Below are 22,476 nucleotides of genomic sequence, written 5' to 3' on the forward strand. Positions count from 1 at the left end.
AGGGGGGCCACTGGGCAGATAAAAGAGCTGTGCTCGCCGCTCCTGCTGTACACCACTGCACACTGCTGCTGTGTATGAAGACTGAAGGAGAGGAGGACCCGACCACGACTGTGCCCGACAACGTGAGTACACCCACTGCCAACCACCTACTACCACCCACCATCTACCCACCCACTGCTCTAATACTCTTATGGTTTTTCAGGACTGCAGGTCTCTACTGGGCTGCAGAATATATGCACACCGGGGGCTGTATGTACAGTATCTTAGTAAGAGTGCTGGTCCAGGATCAGGTCCTTCCGGTGTATATATAATCTTTGTCATTATGGTCCAAAGGTCAAAACTGTTCCTATATCAGCACTCCTTAACTTGATATGTACAGCTCTGGCAGAGAGGATTGATAGAAACAACAACACCTGAATGACTATGTTGGGTTGTACACACACTTACAAATTATCTTACAAATTCCAAAAGGGTTCTTCGGCTGTCCCCATAGGAGAACCATTTCTGGTTCCAGGTAAAACTCTTTTGTGTTCCATGTAGAACCTTCTCAGTAAAGGGTTCTAACTGGAACAAAAAGGGTTCTACCTGGAACCAAAAATAGTTATTCAAAGTGTTCTCCTATGGGGACAGCTGAAGAACCCTTTTAGGTTCTAGATAGCACTTTTGTTCTAAGAGAAGATGGCAATGTTCATATGTCTCTGTTGAGTGTTGCATGCATGGGTGGCATTCAGAATGATACGCTTCTGTAGATGTACTGTGGTGTTTCGTAACAGCTTGATAGACTATAGTGCAATTGCTTTTGTGTTTTTTTCTCTCTTGCTTCTCTATTGCTCTTGAAATTCCCTCTGATCTGTGTCATTTGAATCAGAGCGTTTGTTCTATTACAGTTAGCTTTATGTATTGAATTTTGTAGGCTGTCGTTCCCCATTTTGATAAATCTTCAATATGTAAACACTGCAAGAAACTTGCTTACATACCTTACATTTTTAGCCTGCATGGGTTATTTATCATACATTTCAGATTAGGCCACCACGGAAACAGATTAGAAGCCTCTTTTAGACACTTTGTTTCCGTGGTGCTGCATGGGAAATCCTGCACTAAACCACTTGCTGAATGTTAGTTTAGAGATGTACATTTTGGAGTCTGGATAGGGCATAAAGAGCCAGAAGTGTACCAGCACGGTGATTAGGTTAATCACCACTAATGGAATTTTCTGTTAAGCAATCAAATAGAGCAGTAGATTTAGTGGGACACACACACACACACACACACACACACACACACACCTGCATTAGTGCGGATTACAGGGGACTATCAGTAGCAGTGTCAGTCAGGGGCAGAACACCTCTCTGTCCTGTATTAGCCTCACTATGTTATCTATCTGATCACTACATCAACTCACAATATAGGTCTGTAGTATTTGTCATGCTGCTCCTGTGTTCAAATCAAATTGTATTGGTCGCGTGCACAGTTTAGCGGGTGCAGCGAAATGCTTATGTTCCTAGTTCCTATCAATCAATACAGTAAATGTCAAACAAGCACACAATAATAAAAAATTAAATATATAAAACATTTAATGCAGTTTATATATAAATACTATGTAAACTTTATTAAAGTGATCAGCATTCAATTACTATGTACATAGGGCAGCATTCCCTAAGGTGCAGGGTAGAGTACCCGGTGGTAGCCGGCTAGTGACAGTGACAAGGGGTAAAGTAGGCTACTGGGCAGTCTCTTGGTCCTAGCTTTGATTCCCCTGTATTGTGTCTGCCTTGTAGATGAAGGACCAGTACGAAAAATAGCTGTAGTTACTACAATAAGTCGCCTTTGGATAAGAGCATCTGCTAAATGACTAAAATGTAAACAATGTATTTTAAAAAATGGTAGTGGGGTCAACAAGCCGTGGCTCGGGTGGCTGAGGTCCTTGATGATCTTCTTGGCAATGTGTGCTGCACTAAATAAACATTGCTTAGGTTTACTTCCACATTTCTCCTTCTCCCAAATCCAGTCAGCTGATGTTCTGAAAGAGAAAATCAGCCGGGCTAGACAATCTGGACCCTTTCTTTCTAAAATTATCTGCCGAAATTGTTGCCACCCCTATTACTAGCCTGTTCACCCTCTCTTTCGTGTCGTCTGAGATTCCCAGAGATTGGAAAGCAGCTGCGGTCATCCCCCTCTTCAAAGGGGGAGACACTCTTGACACAAACTGCTACAGACCTATATCTATCCTACCCTGCCTTTCTAAGGTCTTCAAAAGCCAAGCCAACAAACAGATTACCGACCATTTCGAATCTCACCATACCTTCTCTGCTATGCAATCTGGTTTCAGAGCTGGTCATGGGTGCACCTCAGTCACGCTCAAGGGCCTAAACGATATCTTAACCGCCATCGATAAGAAACATTACTTTGCAGCCGTATTCATTGATCTGGCCAAGGCTTTCGACTCTGTCAATCACCACATCCTCATCGGCAGACTCGACAGCCTTGGTTTCTCAAATGATTGCCTCGCCTGGTTCACCAACTACTTCTCTGATAGAGTTCAGTCTGTCAAATCGGAGGGTCTGCTGTCCGGACCTCTGGCAGTCTCTATGGGGGTGCCACAGGGTTCAATTCTTGGACCGACTCTCTTCTCTGTATACATGAATGATGTCGCTCTTGCTGCTGGTGAGTCTCTGATCCACCTCTATGCACCTCTACGCAGACGACACCATTCTGTGTACTTCTGGCCCTTCTTTGGACACTGTGTTAACTAACCTCCAGGCAAGCTTCAATACCATACAACTCTCCTTCCGTGGCCTCCAATTGCTCTTAAATACAAGTAAAACTAAATGCATGCTCTTCAACCGATCGCTGCCTGCACATGCCCGCCTGTTCAACATCACTACTCTGGACGGCTCTGACTTAGAATACGTGGACAACTACAAATACCTAGGTGTCTGGTTAGACTGTAAACTCTCCTTCCAGACCCACATCAAACATCTCCAATCCAAAGTTAAATCTAGAATTGGCTTCCTATTTTGCTACAAAGCATCCTTCAGCCAAACGTACCCTTGTAAAACTGACCATCCTACCAATCCTCGACTTCGGCGATGTCATTTACAAAATAGCCTCCAATACCCTACTCAACAAATTGGATGCAGTCTATCACAGTGCCATCTGTTTTGTCACCAAAGCCCCATATACTAACCACCATTGCGACCTGTACGCTCTCGTTGGCTGGCCCTCGCTTCATACTCGTCGCCAAACCCACTGGCTCCATGTCATCTACAAGACCCTGCTAGGTAAAGTCCCCCCTTTTCTCAGCTCGCTGGTCACCATAGCATCACCCACCTGTGGCACGCACTCCAGCAGGTATATCTCTCTGGTCACCCACAAAACCAATTCTTTCTTTGGCCGCCTCTCCTTCCAGTACTCTGCTGCCAATGACTGGAACGATCTTCAAAAATCTCTGAAACTGGAAACACTTATCTCCCTCACTAGCTTTAAGCACCAGCTGTCAGAGCAGCTCACAGATTACTGCACCTGTACATAGCCCACCTATAATTTAGCCCAAACAACTACCTCTTTCCCTACTGTATTTGTTTTATTTTATTTATTTATTTATTTATTTTGCTCCTTTGCACCCCATTATTTTTTATTTCTACTTTGCATATTCTTCCACTGCAAATCTACCATTCCAGTGTTTTACTTGATATATTGTATTTACTTTGCCACCATGGCCTTTTTTTTGCCTTTACCTCCCTTATCTCACCTCATTTGCTCACATCGTATATAGACTTGTTTCTACTGTATTATTGACTGTATGCTTGTTTTACTCCATGTGTAACTCTGTGTCGTTGTATGTGTCGAACTGCTTTGCTTTATCTTGGCCAGGTCGCAATTGTAAATGAGAACTTGTTCTCAACTTGCCTACCTGGTTAAATAAAGGTGAAATAAAAAATAAAAATAAACTTGTACCCTTTGAAGATGAATTACTAAAGAAGTATTTAGGTTTGATGCTGTGATGCTCATTTGAAATGGATACTTGACACTGCCTCTGACTGGATGAAGACTTGGATGAAGACTTCCTGGAATGAGATCAAGGTCAGGTCATTTGACCTCACTCATCCATCCACTCGGGTCATGTGACAGTGTTGATGCCCATTCTGTTTTTTCTGTGACACCGGGTGCTGTAGATGACCTGTAGGGCAGGCAGTGTGCTCCCGATGGTGTGTTGGGCTGACCGCACCACCCTCTGGAGAGCCCTGAGATTGCAGACGGTGCAAATACAGCCTGACAGGATGCTCTCGATGGTGCATCTGTAGAAGTTTGTGAGGGTCTTGGTGGCCGGATGTCATGTGAAGGGACCATTTCAGGTCCTCAGCAATGTGCACACAGAGAAACTTTAAGCTTTTGACCCTCGCTCTAGATGTGGATGGGGGATTGCTATCTTTGCTGTCGCTTAAGTCCACGATCAGATCCTTGTTTTTTTTTACGTTAAGGGAGAGGTTATTTCCTAGCACCAGTCTGCCAAGGCACTCACCTCCTCCCTGTTGACTGTCTTGCTGTTGTTGCTAATCAGGTCTACCACTGTTATGTAGTCAGCAAACTGAGTTGGAGACGTGCTTGGGTGAACAGGGAGGACATGAGGGGGCTGGGCGCACACCCCTGTGGGGCCCACATGTTGAGGATCAACGTGGCGGAGGTGTTGTAGCCTACCTTCACCACCTAGGGTTGGCCCATCAGGAAGTCCAGGTCCCAATTTCTACAGGAATGGGTTCAGATCCAGGTCCCTGAGCTTAGTGATGGGCTTGGAGGGCATTACGGTGTTGAAAGCCAAGCTATAGTTGATGAACAGCATGCAAATTGTAGCGGGTCTGTATGCAAATTGTAGGGGGGTCTAGGTTGTCAGGTAAGATGGAGGTGTTATAGTCCTTAACTAGCCTTTCAAAGCACTTTAATGATTACAGAAGTGAGTGCTATGGGGCGATAGTCATTGAGTTCAGTTAAGCTTTCTTGGGTACAGTAACAATGGTGGACATCTTGAAGCAAGTGGGGACAACAGACTACCTGAGATTGAATATGTCTGTAAACACTTCAACCAGCTGGTCTGCACATGCTTTGAGGACATGGCTTGGGGTGCCGTCTGGGCAGGCAGCCCTGCGAGGGTTAAAGCGCTTAAATGTCTTACGTTTAGCCACGTAGATCGGAGCACACAGTCCTCGTGAGTGGCAGGGGCCCACGTCAGCTCAGTGTTGTTTTCCTCGCAGCAGGGCAAATACGTTTTTTTTTTTTTTTTTTTCTCCCCAATTTCGTGGTATCCAATTGTTGTAGTAGCTACTATCTTGTCTCATCGCTACAACTCCCGTACGGGCTCGGGAGAGACGAAGGTTGAAAGTCATGCGTCCTCCACAACCCAACCAAGCCGCACTGCTTCTTAACACAGCACGCATCCAACCCGGAAGCCAGCCGCACCAATGCGCCGGAGGAAACACCGTGCACCTGGCCACCTTGGTTAGCGCACACTGCGCCCAGCCCGCCACAGGAGTCGCTGGTGCGCGAATGTCTTACGTTTAGCCACGTAGATCGGAGCACACAGTCCTCGTGAGTGGCAGGGGCCCACGTCAGCTCAGTGTTGTTTTCCTCGCAGCAGGGCAAATACGTTTTTTTTTTTTTTTTTTTCTCCCCAATTTCGTGGTATCCAATTGTTGTAGTAGCTACTATCTTGTCTCATCGCTACAACTCCCGTACGGGCTCGGGAGAGACGAAGGTTGAAAGTCATGCGTCCTCCACAACCCAACCAAGCCGCACTGCTTCTTAACACAGCACGCATCCAACCCGGAAGCCAGCCGCACCAATGCGCCGGAGGAAACACCGTGCACCTGGCCACCTTGGTTAGCGCACACTGCGCCCAGCCCGCCACAGGAGTCGCTGGTGCGCGATGACACCCCTACCGACCAAGCCCTCCCTAACCCGGGCGATGCTAGGCCAATTGTGCTTCGCCCCACGGACCTCCCGGTCGCGGCCGGTTACGACAGAGCCTGGGCGCGAACCCAGGAACTCTGATGGCACAGCTGGCGCTGCAGTACAGCACCCTTAACCACTGCGCCACCCGGGAGGCCAGGGCAAATAAGTTTAGTTTGTCCAGAAAGCAAGGTGTCGATGTCCACAATATGGCTGGCTTTCCCTTAATGCTAAATTGTGTGTGTGCGTGTGTGCGTGTGTGTGTGCGAGCACACGTGCATGTACTCGGGGATTAAGTGTATGGGACTGTTACTAAAGGTTGGGACAATAAAGTGGGACATTTGTCTGTTCCAGTTGTACAATGGACGCTGCAGAGTTCCGGAGGAGAGGGAAGGAGATGGTAGACCTGATAGCAGATTACCTGGAGAATATAGAGCAAAGGCCGGTGTACCCCGACGTGGAGCCTGGGTACCTGCGGTCCCTCATCCCTGAGGAGGCCCCTGAGGAGCCCGACACCTACGAGGACGTGGTCAAAGACATTGAGAGGGTCATCATGCCTGGGGTAGGCGGCTTAGATTATTATATTATTATAGAGAAGGTGACTATTGATTGAAGGGTGATTACAGCTGTAACATGATGGTAATACTTTGCTTGAAGGTGGCATACATAAGGCCTTTATAACTTGCTCTAGGTCAGGTACTCTGTTATTGGAGATCTGCTTTCTCTCAGATTTCATCAGTGAAAAGTTCATAATTAAATATTATAATATTGATGATATCAATGAGCTGTTTACCCAGTGGCATCCGGGCCACATTGAACGATCACAAGAACATGCACAACAGTCAATGCACCCAGTCACTAACCTCTAACCCTGTGCTGCTCCCAACCTCTTCCAAGGCAGTAAGAATACACATTTCCACTGTACAATGGATAAATAAAGATCTATTTCAAGAGGTTATTCATTATATTGAATACATGTGTTATAATTGTTGTTATTAATCATACTGCAATACTCATTATGACAGGTTTCATAAAGGTGTTGTGAATCTCTTATGCATACTTCCTTATGAATAGGTGGTGCATATGGAATTAAATATTTTGGTCTGGGTCTGTTGACAGTGGTTTAGGGATCATTCAGAAGGTGTACAGTAAGGAGCTTCAGTGTTGAACGTTTTGCTAACGAGACAAGGTGTTCCATTGTCCTTTGTTGTCTGTACTGCGCAATCAGTTAATTTAAGCTCACATTAACTGTATATGACACGTATTACCATATAGTTGTTTTTTACAAGTGGTTGGAAAATGCCACGCATTCTGTGGCCTTTCACGTGGCAAAGTTCAAAGACTTTAAATGAATGATTAACCTCACAACAATAATCTCACTGCCAGAGAAACAAACCCGTTTCAATCTATCTGCCCCCGACTCCCAACCCAAACTCTTTCCTTAGCTGTAGCATGAAAGCCGTTATTCCATTATCAATCATTATCATCTTTTTTTCCTCTACCACCTCTGCTTTTAACAGTGTGGAATAAGCCCAGTTAGTCTAATGAATGACTCACCGTGGGAAAAGCATGTAAGGGAGACAGACAGGGACACTGGCAGCCTCTAGCTTGGTGCCCCACACAGGCACAAGATGGGAATTCAGCCTGGAACAGTTTAACTGCCTTACTTGAGGGCTAGAACAGTTTAAGGGTTAAGTGCCTTGCTCAAGGGCTCAGTGGCACCATGGCAAGATATGTTATTTAGCAGGATTTTGATACCAGCAAACCTCTGAGTGCCAGCACACATCCTGTTAGATTTTCTCCGTCAGGTTACATCTGGGATTTGAACCGGCCCCTAACCTCTAGGCTACCTGTGTTAAGGTGACCCACTGGCACAGCCCGTACTTCTATGCCTACTTCCCCACGGCTAACTCCTTCCCGGCCATGCTGGCAGACATGCTGTCTGGAGCTATTGGTTGCATCGGATTCTCCTGGGTATGTATGACCTTGTCATCTTTTTCTGTCATCCTCTCTCTTTCTTTTGAATGTGATTTGAACAGTATCACCATTTTAAGACATTAAAGGGATAGTTCACCCAAATTACAAAAAGGTATGACAGCAATCCATGCTTTGGTTTAGATTCCATGGCACTGTTTCCAAATATAATTTTTTAGCATTTGTGGCATAAATCCCATTCAATTCAATGGACCGATATTAGCATTTTTCGCTCATCATGTCCAAATGGTGTGGTAACTCCACAGTCCACGTACTGCAGGCTGCCATTCCAGGCTTGTACAGAGCTGTGTGTTGACCCTGTTTCTAACCCCATGTTACTGTAGGCTGCCAGCCCTGCATGTACAGATCTGTGTGTTGACCCTGTCTCTAACCCCATGTTACTGTAGGCTGCCAGCCCTGCATTTTCAGATCTGTGTGTTGACCCTGTCTCTAACCCCATGTTACTGTAGGCTGCCAGCCCTGCATGTACAGATCTGTGTGTTGACCCTGTCTCTAACCCCATGTTACTGTAGGCTGCCAGTCCGGCGTGTACAGATCTGTGTGTTGACCCTGTCTCTAACCCCATGTTACTGTAGGCTGCCAGTCCGGCGTGTACAGAGCTGGAGACAGTCATGATGGACTGGCTGGGGAAGATGCTCAAGCTGCCAGAGGACTTCATCGCCGGGACACACGGACAAGGAGGAGGCGTCATCCAGGTATGGTAAAACTACCCACCATTTTTTGGGGTTAGACAATGCATTGGTTTTATTTACACAGTTGTATTCCTGCATTTCAACGCGTACTTTCAAATACATTAATTACTCAATTAAATGGGATGTTTGTCATAGTCAGATTCAAAGTAAGGACAGCCAAGTACAGAACATATGGCATTCACAGGGTCAATACCATATTTACAGTCCCTGCCACTTTGCCTTTAAAAACAATGCAGATGTTAGGAAAATAGGGAAAGCAATTGACTGCTCTCGATTCTGTTGCTGCCAGCAATTTGTCTGTCATATATTTTTTTGTTATTTTTCACCTCACAGCACCAAATAAACAGCAGGAAATTGCCTTTTTAATATGTCAGCCAAAGATGGGCTTGTGTGTGTGTGTGTGTACTTATTTCGTGTGGTGAAGCGTTCAGCGTTCATTTATTGTTGTGGATACTGCAGAGAGAGAGAGGCTGGCCCTCTATTGAAGCAATCAAGGAGCATGGCTCATCCTAGGGGTGTTTTGTTTATGGCTGGGGTTTTAAGTGCACTTCACTATGGCAACAAATAGGCCTCCTCACTTGTTGCCAGCCTAATGAGAGCTGTGACAAGTTGCCATCTCACATGATGCACCATGTTGCGAGGAGCATTTGAAAGAGTATGAGATGCATTTAGGAGCAGTTTTATTAAAACAGAAGCTAATGAGTGAGATTTGTGTTTATGATTGGGAGTGAAATTATAATACTGTCAAATCATATCAAATTGTATTCGTCACATGCTTCGTAAACAACATGTGTGAACTAACAGTAAAATGCTTACCTACGGGTCATTCCCAACAATGCAGAGAGAAAGAAAATAGATAAATAATTGAAAAATAAAATAAAAGTAATAACAGATACACAATTGATAGGAATTTTATGAATAATGACTAAACTATATCTACATTTAAATAGAACTATAACTAATTAAACTCTACCCTGTTTTACAATATCTGATTAATATTGTTAGTTCATAAGGAAGGGATTATGTAGCATGAACAAAGAGTAATGAAACATAATAAACACCATTCCATCTAGGTTGGGGAGGAATGGGTTGTGGGTTTTGAGTAAGCAAAAAGGATCGTTAACCTATGGTTGAACCGACTCAACTATAAACTCTGGGGCGTTTAGATAAGGCAGCAAGAGCATTCCCTAGGTTTTTGTTATCTGGAACTGTCTGCTGAATAGTGATAGATAATGGTGAGACTTCAGAAGTTAATATTGATGTGTGTGTGCGCTAGGAGGTTGGAATAAACTTTTGAACCTGCTTTGTCCTGGTCGATAGGAGGAATTATATTTTATAACCTATGACGTCATATTTTGGATATAAACTGTTGTTCGTGGTTCAATGGGAGCGCGCTCCGAGAATAAATACTATTATCTCATTTTGATAAGTGTAACGGCATTCAGAGGTGGAAGAAGGATCGGACCAAAGCTCAGCGTGGATAAGCGTCCATAACGTTTATTTAAAGACATAAACGGAACACTACAAAACAATAAACGTGAAACGAACGAAACCGAAACAGTACCGTGTGGCAACAAACACTCACACGGAAACAAACACCCACAAACCAAATCTGAAACCCAGGCTACCTAAGTATGATTCTCAATCAGGGACAACAATTGACAGCTGCCTCTGATTGAGAACCATACTAGGCCGAACTCAAAAACCAACATAGAAAAACAAACAGACTGCCCACCCCAACTTACGCCCTGACCATACTAAAACACAGACAAAAACAAAGGAACTAAGGTCAGAAGGTGACAATAAGACTGGTCTCTGTCTATTTTATGCAAATAAGAATCTTACAAATTCTTATCAATAGACTGAGTGATTTTAATTAATGTACACATATATGAAATTCCGTTGACAACAATGAGAAACGATAAGTTGGCTATATACTGTACAATGAGTACCAGTAGTGAGTTAATGTGCAGGGATGCAAGGTAATTAAATAAAATATGTATATTTAGGAATAAAGTGACAGATAGTAAACAGTAGCAGCAAAAGTTAGTGCAAAAAGGGTCAATGCAGATAGTTCGGGTAGTTATTTTGTTAACTATTTAAATAACTATTTATAGCTTGGGGGTAGAATCTGTTCAGGGTCCTGTTGGTTTCAGGCATCGGTACCGCTTGCCATGCGGTAGCAGAGAGAACAGTCTATAACTTGGGTGGCTGGAGTCTTTGACAATTTTTAGGGCCTTCCTCTGACACCAACTGGTATAGAGGTCTTGGATGGCAGGGAGCTCGGCACAAGTACTGGGCCATACGCACTACCCTCTGTAGCGTCTTGTGGTCGGATGCCAAGCAGTGGCCATACCAAGCAGTGATGCAGCCAGTCAAGATGCTCTCAATGGTGTAGCTATATAAAAAAAAATAAGGATCCATGATAAATCTTTTCAACTTTCTCGTCACGACTGTGTTGGTGTTTGAACCATGATAGATGCTTAGGGATGTGGACACCGAGGAACTTGAAGCTCTCGACCCGCTCTACTACAGCCCTGTCGATGTGAATGGGGGCGTTTCCTGTAGTCCACGATCAGCTCCTTTGTCTTGCTGACATTGAGTGTGGTTCTCTGACCTCTTTTGTATTAGATTCCGTCTCTCACAGTTGAAGTGTACCTATGATAAGAATTACAGACCTCTACATGCTTTGTAAGTAGGAAAAAACCTGCAAAATCGGCAGTGTATCAAATACTTGTTCTCCCCACTGTACGTACCGTCACTTTGGAAACATTTTTGTCAATGCACTTATTAATGATGCCGGTGATTGATGTGGTAAACTCCTCAATGCCATCGGATGAGTCCTGGAACATATTCCAGTCGGTGCTAGCACAACAGTCCTGTAGCATAGCATCTGCTTCATCGTGTCATGTACTGTCATGTTGTCTTGTCTCTGTCCTTTCCCTTCACCCTGTCTCCCTCTGCTGGTCGTTGTTATGTTACCTTTTCTCCCCCTCTTTTCCCCAGCTGTGCCTTGTCTCCTCCTAATTACCCATTCACCCCGTTCCCCACCTGTTCCCTTTTTCCCTCTGATTAGGTCCCTATATCTCTCTCTGTTTCTGCTCCTGTCCTTGTCGGATTCTTGTTTGTTTGTTTGTGTGTCTCATGCCTGAACCAGACTATCATCGTGTGTGCTGCAACCTTGTCCTGTCCTGTCGGAATCTACCTGTCCATCTGAGCCCACGTATGTTCGTCATTAAAGTACTCTGTTTGTTAATTCGCTTTTGGGTCCTCATTCACGCACCATAACAGAAGAATCCGACCTTGAATGGACCCAGCGACTTCGGATCCTCTCCACTCAGCCGTCGAGATCCAGGGAGCGATGCTAGGCAGACACGAGCAGGAATTGTCTGCTGCTCGACATGCCGTTGAGACCCTGGCCACCCAAGTCTCCAACCTCACAGAACAGGTTCACCATCTCCGCCTCGATCCACCGGCCACTTCCAGGGCTTTCGAATCTCCGGAGCCCAGAATCAATAACCCGCCGTGTTACTCTGGGGAGCCCACTGAATGCCGCTCGTTCCTCACCCAGTGTGATATTGTGTTTTCTCTCCAGCCCAACACTTACGCCAGGAGCACTGCTCGTGTCGCCTACGTCATATCTCTCCTTACTGGACGGGCTCGTGAGTGGGGCACGGCAATCTGGGAGGCAAGGGCTGAGTGTACTAACCAGTATCAGGACTTTAAGGAGGAGATGATACGGGTTTTTGATCGATCTGTTTTTGGGGAGGAGGCTTCCAGGGCCCTGTCTTCCCTATGTCAAGGCAATCGATCCATAACAGACTACTCTATTGAGTTTCGCACTCTTGCTGCCTCCAGTGGCTGGAACGAGCCGGCTTTGCTCGCTCGTCTTCTGGAGGGTCTCCGCGCAGAGGTAAAGGATGAGATTCTCTCCCGGGAGGTTCCTTCCAGCGTGGATTCCTTGATTGAACTCGCTATTCGCATTGAGCGACGGGTTGATCTTCGTCACCGAGCTCGTGGAAAGGAGCTCGCGTTCTCCGTTGCCCCCCTCTCCGCATCACTACCATCTTCCTCTGCCGGCTCGGGAGATGAGCCTATGCAGCTGGGAGGTATCCGCATCTCGACTAAGGAGAGGGAACGGAGAATCACCAACCGCCTCTGTCTCTATTGCGGTTCTGCTGGTCATTTTGTCACTTCATGTCCAGTAAAAGCCAGAGCTCATCAGTAAGCGGAGGGCTACTGGTGAGCGCTACTACTCCTGTCTCTCCTTCAAGATCCTGCACTACCTTGTCGGTCCATCTACGCTGGACCGGTTCGTCAGCTTCCTGCAGTGCCTTAATAGACTCTGGGGCGGAGGGCTGTTTTATGGACGAGACCTGGGCTCGGGAACATGACATTCCTCTCAGACAGTTAAGGGAGTCCACGGCCTTGTTCGCCCTGGATGGTAGTCCTCTCCCCAGGATTCAGCGTGAGACGCTACCTTTAACCCTCACTGTTTCTGGTAATCATAGCGAAACCATTTCTTTTTTGATTTTTCGTTCACCTTTTACACCTGTTGTTTTGGGCCATCCCTGGCTAGTTTGTCATAATCCTTCCATTAATTGGTCTAGTAATTCTATCCTCTCCTGGAACGTCTCTTGTCATGTGAAATGTTTAATGTCTGCTATCCCTCCTGTTTCCTCTGTCTCTTCTTCACAGGAGGAGCCTGGTGATTTGACAGGGGTGCCGGAGGAATATCACGATCTGCGCACGGTGTTCAGTCGGTCCAGGGCCACCTCTCTTCCTCCACACCGGTCGTATGATTGTAGTATTGATCTCCTTCCGGGAACCACTCCCCCCCGGGGTAGACTATACTCTCTGTCGGCTCCCGAACGTAAGGCTCTCGAGGATTATTTGTCTGTAGCTCTTGACGCCGGTACCATAGTCCCCTCCTCCTCTCCCGCCGGAGCGGGTTTTTTTTTTTTTTTTTTTTTTTTTTTTTTTTTTGTCAAGAAGAAGGACGGGTCTCTGCGCCCCTGCATAGATTATCGAGGGCTGAATGACATAACAGTTAAGAATCGTTATCCGCTTCCTCTTATGTCTTCAGCCTTCGAGATCCTGCAGGGAGCCAGGTTTTTCACTAAGTTGGACCTTCGTAACGCTTACCATCTCGTGCGCATCAGGGAGGGGGACGAGTGGAAGACGGCGTTTAACACTCCGTTAGGGCACTTTGAATACCGGGTTCTTCCTATCGGCCTCGCTAACGCTCCAGCTGTCTTTCAGGCATTAGTCAATGATGTCCTGAGAGACATGCTGAACATCTTTGTTTTCGTTTACCTTGACGATATCCTGATTTTTTCACCGTCACTCCAGATTCATCTTCAGCACGTTCGACGTGTCCTCCAGCGCCTTTTAGAGAATTGTCTTTTTGTGAAGGCTGAGAAGTGCACTTTTCATGCCTCCTCCGTCACATTTCTCGGTTCTGTTATTTCCGCTGAAGGCATTAAGATGGATCCCGCTAAGGTCCAAGCTGTCATTGATTGGCCCGCTCCTAAGTCACGCGTCGAGCTGCAGCGCTTTCTCGGCTTCGCGAACTTCTATCGTCGTTTCATCCGTAATTTCGGTCAGGTGGCAGCTCCTCTCACAGCCCTTACTTCTGTCAAGACGTGCTTTAAGTGGTCCGTTTCCGCCCAGGGAGCTTTTGATCTCCTCAAGAATCGTTTTACATCCGCTCCTATCCTTGTTACACCTGACGTCTCTAGACAGTTCGTTGTCGAGGTTGACGCGTCAGAGGTGGGCGTGGGAGCCATTCTTTCTCAGCGCTCCCTCTCTGACGACAAGGTCCACCCATGCGCGTATTTTTCTCATCGCCTGTCCCCGTCGGAACGTAACTATGATGTGGGAAACCGCGAACTGCTCGCCATCCGGTTAGCCCTAGGCGAATGGCGACAGTGGTTGGAGGGGGCGACCGTTCCTTTTGTCGTTTGGACTGACCATAGGAACCTTGAGTACATCCGTTCTGCCAAACGACTTAATGCGCGTCAGGCGCGTTGGGCGCTGTTTTTCGCTCGTTTCGAGTTCGTGATTTCTTATCGTCCGGGCTCTAAGAACACCAAGCCTGATGCTTTATCTCGTCTCTTCAGTTCTTCAGTAGCCTCCACTGACCCCGAGGGGATTCTCCCTGAGGGGCGTGTTGTCGGGTTGACTGTCTGGGGAATTGAGAGGCAGGTAAAGCAAGCGCTCACTCACACTCCGTCGCCGCGCGCTTGTCCTAGGAACCTTCTTTTCGTTCCCGTTCCTACTCGTCTGGCCGTTCTTCAGTGGGCTCACTCTGCCAAGTTAGCCGGCCACCCTGGCGTTCGGGGTACGCTTGCTTCCATTCGCCAGCGTTTTTGGTGGCCCACCCGGGAGCATGACACGCGTCGTTTCGTGGCTGCTTGTTCGGTCTGCGCGCAGACTAAGTCCGGTAACTCCCCTCCTGCCGGCCGTCTCAGGCCGCTTCCCATTCCCTCTCGACCGTGGTCTCACATCGCCTTAGATTTTGTCACCGGACTGCCTTCGTCAGCGGGGAAGACTGTTATTCTTACGGTTGTCGACAGGTTCTCTAAGGCGGCTCATTTTATTCCCCTTGCTAAGCTTCCTTCTGCTAAAGAGACGGCACAAATCATCATCGAGAATGTTTTCAGAATTCATGGCCTTCCGTCAGACGTCGTTTCGGACAGAGGTCCGCAATTCACGTCTCAATTTTGGAGGGAGTTTTGCCGTTTGATTGGGGCTTCCGTCAGTCTCTCTTCCGGCTTTCACCCCCAGTCTAACGGTCAAGCAGAACGGGCCAATCAGACTATTGGTCGCATCTTACGCAGTCTTTCTTTTCGCAACCCTGCGTCTTGGTCAGAACAGCTCCCCTGGGCAGAATACGCCCACAACTCGCTTCCTTCGTCTGCGACAGGGCTATCTCCTTTTCAGAGTAGCCTCGGGTACCAGCCTCCGCTGTTCTCATCTCAGTTCGCCGAGTCCAGCGTCCCCTCCGCTCAGGCTTTTGTCCAACGTTGCGAGCGCACCTGGAAGAGGGTCAGGTCTGCACTTTGCCGTTATAGGGCGCAGACTGTGAGAGCTGCTAATAAGCGTAGAACTAAGAGTCCTAGATACTGTCGCGGTCAGAGAGTTTGGCTCTCCACTCAGAACCTTCCCCTTAAGACCGCTTCTCGCAAGTTGACCCCGCGGTTCATTGGTCCGTTCCGTATTTCTCAAATCATTAACCCTGTCGCAGTGCGACTTCTTCTGCCGCGATATCTTCGTCGCGTCCACCCGGTCTTCCATGTCTCCTGTGTCAAGCCCGTTCTTCGCGCCCCCGCTCGTCTTCCCCCCCCCCCCCCCCATCCTTGTCGAGGGCGCACCCATCTACAGGGTCCGTAGGATTTTGGACATGCGTCCTCGGGGCCGTGGTCATCAGTACCTAGTAGATTGGGAGGGGTACGGTCCTGAGGAGAGGAGTTGGGTTCCCTCTCGGGACGTGCTGGACCGTGCGCTGATCGATGATTTCCTCCGTTGCCGCCAGGCTTCCTCCTCGAGTGCGCCAGGAGGCGCTCGGTGAGTGGGGGGGTACTGTCATGTACTGTCATGTTGTCTTGTCTCTGTCCTTTCCCTTCACCCTGTCTCCCTCTGCTGGTCGTTGTTATGTTACCTTTTCTCCCCCTCTTTTCCCCAGCTGTGCCTTGTCTCCTCCTAATTACCCATTCACCCCGTTCCCCACCTGTTCCCTTTTTCCCTCTGATTAGGTCCCTATATCTCTCTCTGTTTCTGCTCCTGTCCTTGTCGGATTCTTGTTTGTTTGTTTGTGTGTCTCATGCCTGAACCAGACTATCATCGTGTGTGCTGCAACCTTGTCCTGTCCTGTCGGAATCTACCTGTCCATCTGAGCCCACGTATGTTCGTCATTAAAGTACTCTGTTTGTTAATTCGCTTTTGGGTCCTCATTCACGCACCATAACACATCGGTCCACTTCCATATTGAGCGCTTCACTGGTATTTCCTGTTTGAGTTTTTGCTTGGAAGCAGGAATCAGGAGAATAAAATGGTGGTCAGACTTGCCAAATGGAGGGTGAGGGAGAGCTTTGTATGTGTCTCTGTGTGTGGAGCAAAGGTGATCTGGAGTTGTTTCCCCTCTAATTGCACAGGTGACATGCTGGTAGAAATTAGGTAAGATGAATTTGAATTTTTCTGCATAAAAATCACCGGCCACTAAGAGCTGGCGCCTCTGGATGAGCATTTTCTTGTTTGCTAATGGCCCTAAACAGCTTGTTGAGTGCGGTCTTAGTGAATGCTGACACCAATATTGGAAGCATCAGGGAGTTTTTTGTTGTCGTTTTTGGTTGGTGACATCGGGTCCGGGTGCCGCTGCCAAATGATCCGGTGGTGCCTCAGCTGGCTGGTCAGTCTTCCACACGTTGTCTGGCTCAAGACGTTTCCTTGCCTCGGTTGGCTCGGCAGGCTCTCACACCCCACATCATGTCTCAGTCGGCTCTTCGGGCTCCTATGCTTCAGCCGGCTCATCGGGCTCACACGCCTCAGCCGGCTCATCGGGCTCCCATGCCTCAACCGGCTTGTCTGGCTCCCATGTCTCGGCCGGCCCGTCAGGCTCCCCCAGGTGGGACGCCGGGTGGTGGGTCCTGTCATGCCTGCTCCCGCTCCCCCTCCCTGGGGCTCGAGGGTGCCAGGCTGCCTGTCATTACACACACCTGTCACCATCGTTACGTGCATCAGCGCTTCTTTGGACTCACCTGTACTCCATTACTTTGTTGATTGCCCCTCCAACATCTGTCTGCTCCTCAGTTTGATACCCTTGTCAGCATTATTGTTATGTTTCCCCTGTCCAGACACTGTCCTTGTTTGTTTTATGTTGGTTATTTATTAAATGTTCACTACCTGTACTTGCTTTTCGTATCCCAGCGTCTGTCCTCACTGCTACGAAAAATATAGATGAAAACTATCTTGGTAAATAGTATGGTCTACAGCTTATCATGAGGTATTCTAACTCAGGCGAGCAGAACCTTGACACTTCCTTAATATTAGAGATCGTGCATCACCTGTTGTTAACCAAGAAACATACACCATAGTCTCGAACTGAGCTAGTTTCTTCTCCATTGATTGTACATTTGCGGGTAGAGGGTAGAGACGGTTTATTTACTCTCCACCATAGTTTTGTCAGGGCACCCGCACCCTGGCCTCTATATTGCAGTCTTTTTCTCTTCCCAGTGTCGGGGATTAGGACCTGGTCCTGGGTGAGCAGTATATCTAGTGCCATTATTCTGTATAGCTTGTATAGTTAATGATGTGAAACCTCCCCAACTATCTGACGGACCTGTTCATTACTGACAAAGGAAAAGAATGGAAAGAAACCCAATCTATCCTGGCTATGGTATGCACATGTGTGTTCTAGACTTACTCTAACAAGGCTCAGGCTACACAGGTATCAGTAAAGCCTCTAGTTGGACACAGTCATCATTGGTTTTTAGCATTTGTTTGTTTGCTCCGCTAATATTAGCTCTTTATATCTCTAATCATGCTATTTGTTGATTAAAGTTATCATTACAAAGTGCACATGTTTTGTTAATGTTTGCAATTTCTACTTAATGGAATTGATGCAAATTAACCAATATGATGGTACAGTGTTTCCAAATGTATATGTAATATGACCTATAATTAATTACAATATGAGTGAAATAGTTTTCCTTCCAAAAATGTTTAATGAAGTATGTTAGAAAGCTGTTTTTAGGTGTTGGAAGGGTATGGGCGGTGTACCCCAACAACAGAAGGGTGTGGGTGTATGCTAGTCATTAAAAATATTAATGCGAATGGAGTGCTGTAAAAACTGTAATATCTTATGTTTCACTGAGTCGTGGCTGAACGACGACATGGATAACATACAGCTGGCTGGGTTTTCCGTGCATCGACAAGATAGAACAGCTGCCTCCAGTAAGACAGGGGCTGGCGGTCTGTGTTTATATGTCAATAACAGCCGGTGCACTAAATATAATATTAAGGAAGTCTCAAGGTTTTGCTCGTCTGAGGTAGAGTATCTCATGATAAGCAGTAGACCACAGTATTTACCAAAAGAGGTTTCATCTATATTTTTTTGTAGCTGTCTATTTACCACCACAAACCGATGCTGCCACTAAGACTGCACTCAATGAGCTGTATAAGGCCATATGCAAACAAGAAAATGTTCATCCAGAGGCGGCGCTCCTAGTAGCCGGGGAATTTAATGTGTGGAATCTTAAATCCGTTTTACCTAATTTCTACCAGCATGTTAGATGTGCCAGCCAGGAAAAAAACTCTAGACCACCTTTACTCCACACACAGAGACAAGTACAAAGCTCTCCCTCGCCCTCCATTTGGCAAATCTGACCATAACTCTCATAACTCGCTTAATGACATCTATGTACGCTTCGAGGGAAAAGCAACACTGAAGCATGCATGAGAGCACCAACTGTTCCAGATGACTATGTGACCACACTCTGCGGAGCCAATGTGAGTAAGACCTTTAAACAGGTCAACATTTACAAGGCCACAGTGCCAGACGGATAACCAGGATGTGCACTCTGAGCATGCGCTGACCATCTGGCAAGTGTCTTCACTGACATTTTCAACCTGTCCCTAACCGAGTCTGTAATACCTACATGTTTCAAGCAGACCACCATAGTCTCTGTGTCCAAGAACACCAAGGTAACCTGCTCAAATGACTATTGACCTGTAGCACTCATGTCTGTAGCCATGAAGTGCTTTGAAAGGCTGGCCATTATCCCAGAAACCCTAGACCCAATGCAATTTGCATACCGCACCAACAGATCCACAGATCTTATATTGCACTTAACACTGCCCTTTTCCACATGGAAAAAAGGAATGCCCAATATGAGAATGCTATTCATTGACTACAGCTCAGTGTTCAACACAGCGTGCCCTCAAAGCTCATCACTGTGCTAAGGACCATGGGACTAAACACCTCCCTTTGCAACTGGATCCTGGACTTCCTGACGGGCTTCCCCCAGGTGGTAAGGTTAGGTAACAACACATCTGCCACGCTGATCATCAACACGGGGGCCCCTAAGGTGTGTGTGCGGTGTGGAGTTTTTTCCTCCAATTTCTGCTTTGGCCACAAATACAAGTATAGGATGAGTCAACAACATTTTGGGTATAAGTTAGCAGAATCTGAACTTTTAAAAGGGACATTTCCATTGGACGATTACTTTAATCCTTGAATTTGAAGAGGTGAATTGTTTGTTCCTTTTGACCATGCTCAGGTTGGGGGTCTGAAGCTGCGTTCGGGAGTGCCAATTATCTTGTGGTGTTGGGTAATGCAATGTTGCTAAATACCATTGGGGAGAGAAATATGTATCCTGGGTTTTTAATGCTTTAGGCATGGTTCTACAATATTATTTAAAAGTGTATAGCCTAATTACAGTATGTAATGTCAAATGCTTTACCTGAAGATGGTCATAATGATTTGGAGCCTATGTTCATGTAGGCCCTTTTTATGAAACATGTTGATTAATGATTGGTATCCTATTTAATATCTGTCATTCATCTACTAGACAGGGTTAAGGTCAGTATGCAACCTTTATTTAACTAGGCAAGTCAGTTAAGAACAAATTCTTATTTACAATGTTCGACTAGGTTCGACCTACCCTGGCCGAATTGTGCGCGCCGGACTCCCAATCACAGCCGGATGTGATACAGCCTGGATTCAAACCAGGGACTGTAGTGATGCCTCTTTTACTGAGATGAAATGTCTTAGACTGCTGCGCCACTCGGGAGACCCATGCAGGCATGATTGAGGTCTGGTTTAGGTTATATTTTTGACGGCTTTATTATTTACTCCCTGTTAATCGACTAAACACCCTCATCCGTTTTACACCATGCCAACTTATCGGCCGCCTCCTTCCTGAAACCACAGCCAGAGCGCCACTTCACACCATTGTAAAACTCAGGATGGATTGATTTACGTGATCTAACTTGATATTTCCATTAGTTCAGGAGTCATGCTCGATATTTGCAATCTGAACATTTGTTGTGTCGCATACAATTTCCTAAATAATAGTTGAACAAATGACTTGTGGGTGTCTGAGACATATCAGTTATTTTCAGTCATTAAGGTGTGGACATTATTGTTAACAGGCAGGCTAGCAGATAGGATCAAAGGATATTCTAACAACACAACAAGCTGACTCAATAGGCATTGATGATGCTTAGTGGCTGTGCATATGAATAGCCTCAGCAAAGAACAAGAGTTCTTTGAAAACCATCAGGTTTGTATGGAGCAGATTTTACATGTAAAGTACGTGTTTTATAGAACATTTTGCACTGGGTATCTGATCTAACCAGACTTCCCAAGACAGTTTGTCTTGACCCTCCCTATGACACCAGATGAGGTACATGTTGCAAGGCCTACTGGTTTGACTGAAGTCATTGAAAGTCACCCCACTTACTTTCCTCTGTCTTTCTGAAGGGTACGGCCAGTGAGGCGACTCTGGTGGCTCTCCTAGCTGCCCGCTCCAGGGCGGTCAGAATGATCCTGGCCAGTGACCCACAGCGTCCAGAGACTGGCATTACCTCCAAACTGGTGGCCTACTCTTCCGACCAGGTCAGGTTTCTACTCTTGCTCTTATTAATCCTACTCTTACCCTGAACAGGTCAGGCCACAAAACTGGATGATTACTTTAGAGCACTTTAACCCAATCAGACCCACCGTAATGCAGGTGTGTAATTAACCAATAGATAAAGAGGGAATCATTCACAAAATAATAAACAAATGTTTGCTTTTTATCGTTATAATTTTGGGTATTAGTTCCTCTTTATCTATTGTTTAAAATATGATATACACTGCATTAGGAAAGTATTCAGACCCCCTCACTTTTTCCACATTTTGTTACGTAAAGCCTTGTTCTAAAATTGATTAAATAAAATGTTTCCCTCATCAATCTACACATAATAACCCATAATGACAACGCAAAAACAGCTTTTTAGAAATGTTTGCAAATGTATGTATATATATATATACATTTTTTAACTTATTTACATAAGTATTCAGATCCTTTGCTATGAGACTTTAAATTGAGAGGTTGAGAGGTTTCTACAGCTTGATTGGAATTCACCTGTGGTAAATTCAATTGATTGGACATGATTTGGAAAGGCACCTGTCTATATAAAGTCCAACAGTTGACAGTGCATGTCAGAGCAAAAACCTAGCCATGGGGTCGAATTAATTGTCTGTAGAGCTCCGAGACAGGATTGTGTAGCGGCACACATCTGGGGATGGGTACCAAAAAATGTCTGCAGCATTGAAAATCCCGAAGAACACTGTGGCCTCGATAATTCTTAAATGTAAGAAGTTTGGAACCACCAAGACTCTTCCTTGAGCTGGCCACCTGAGCAATCAGGGGAGAAGGACCTAGGTCAGGGAGGTGACCAAGAACCCGATGGTCACTCTGACAGAGCTCCAGAGTTCCTCTGTGGAGATGGGAGAACCTTCCAGAAGGACAACCATCTCTGCAGCACTCCACCAATCAGGCCTTTATGGTAGAGTGGCCAGACGGAAGCCACTCCTCAGTAAAAGGCAAAAGACAGCCCGCTTGGAGTTTGCCAAAAAACACCTAAAGACTCTCAGACCATGAGAAACAAGATTCTCTGGTCTGATGAAACCAAGATTGAACTCTTTGAATTCACCTTTGGTCTGAATGCCAAGCGTCAAGTTTGGAGGAAACCAGGCACTGCTCATCACCTGGCCAATACCATCCCTACAGTGAAGCATGGTGGTGGCAGCAAAATGCTGTGGGAATGTTTTTCAATGGCAGGGATTGGGAGACTAGTC

The 22,476-nt window shown here is 46.3% G+C and overlaps 1 protein-coding gene across 1 annotated transcript in view; it reads left to right on the forward strand.

Moving 5' to 3' along the window:
* LOC110485968 (aromatic-L-amino-acid decarboxylase) overlaps window positions 1–22,476 on the forward strand; it is a 38,245-nt gene continuing 15,769 nt past the window's right edge. Inside the window, exons 1-5 of the mRNA XM_021557241.2 lie at window positions 1–122; window positions 6,298–6,505; window positions 7,804–7,917; window positions 8,514–8,633; window positions 21,115–21,249. Coding sequence (XP_021412916.1) covers window positions 6,305–6,505; window positions 7,804–7,917; window positions 8,514–8,633; window positions 21,115–21,249 — 570 coding nt within the window. The 5' untranslated portion in view covers window positions 1–122; window positions 6,298–6,304. The remainder of the gene's footprint in view (window positions 123–6,297; window positions 6,506–7,803; window positions 7,918–8,513; window positions 8,634–21,114; window positions 21,250–22,476) is intronic.

Source organism: Oncorhynchus mykiss, chromosome 2 (genome assembly GCF_013265735.2).
Source record: "Oncorhynchus mykiss isolate Arlee chromosome 2, USDA_OmykA_1.1, whole genome shotgun sequence".
In the NCBI taxonomy this organism is placed as follows: Eukaryota; Metazoa; Chordata; class Actinopteri; order Salmoniformes; family Salmonidae; genus Oncorhynchus; species Oncorhynchus mykiss.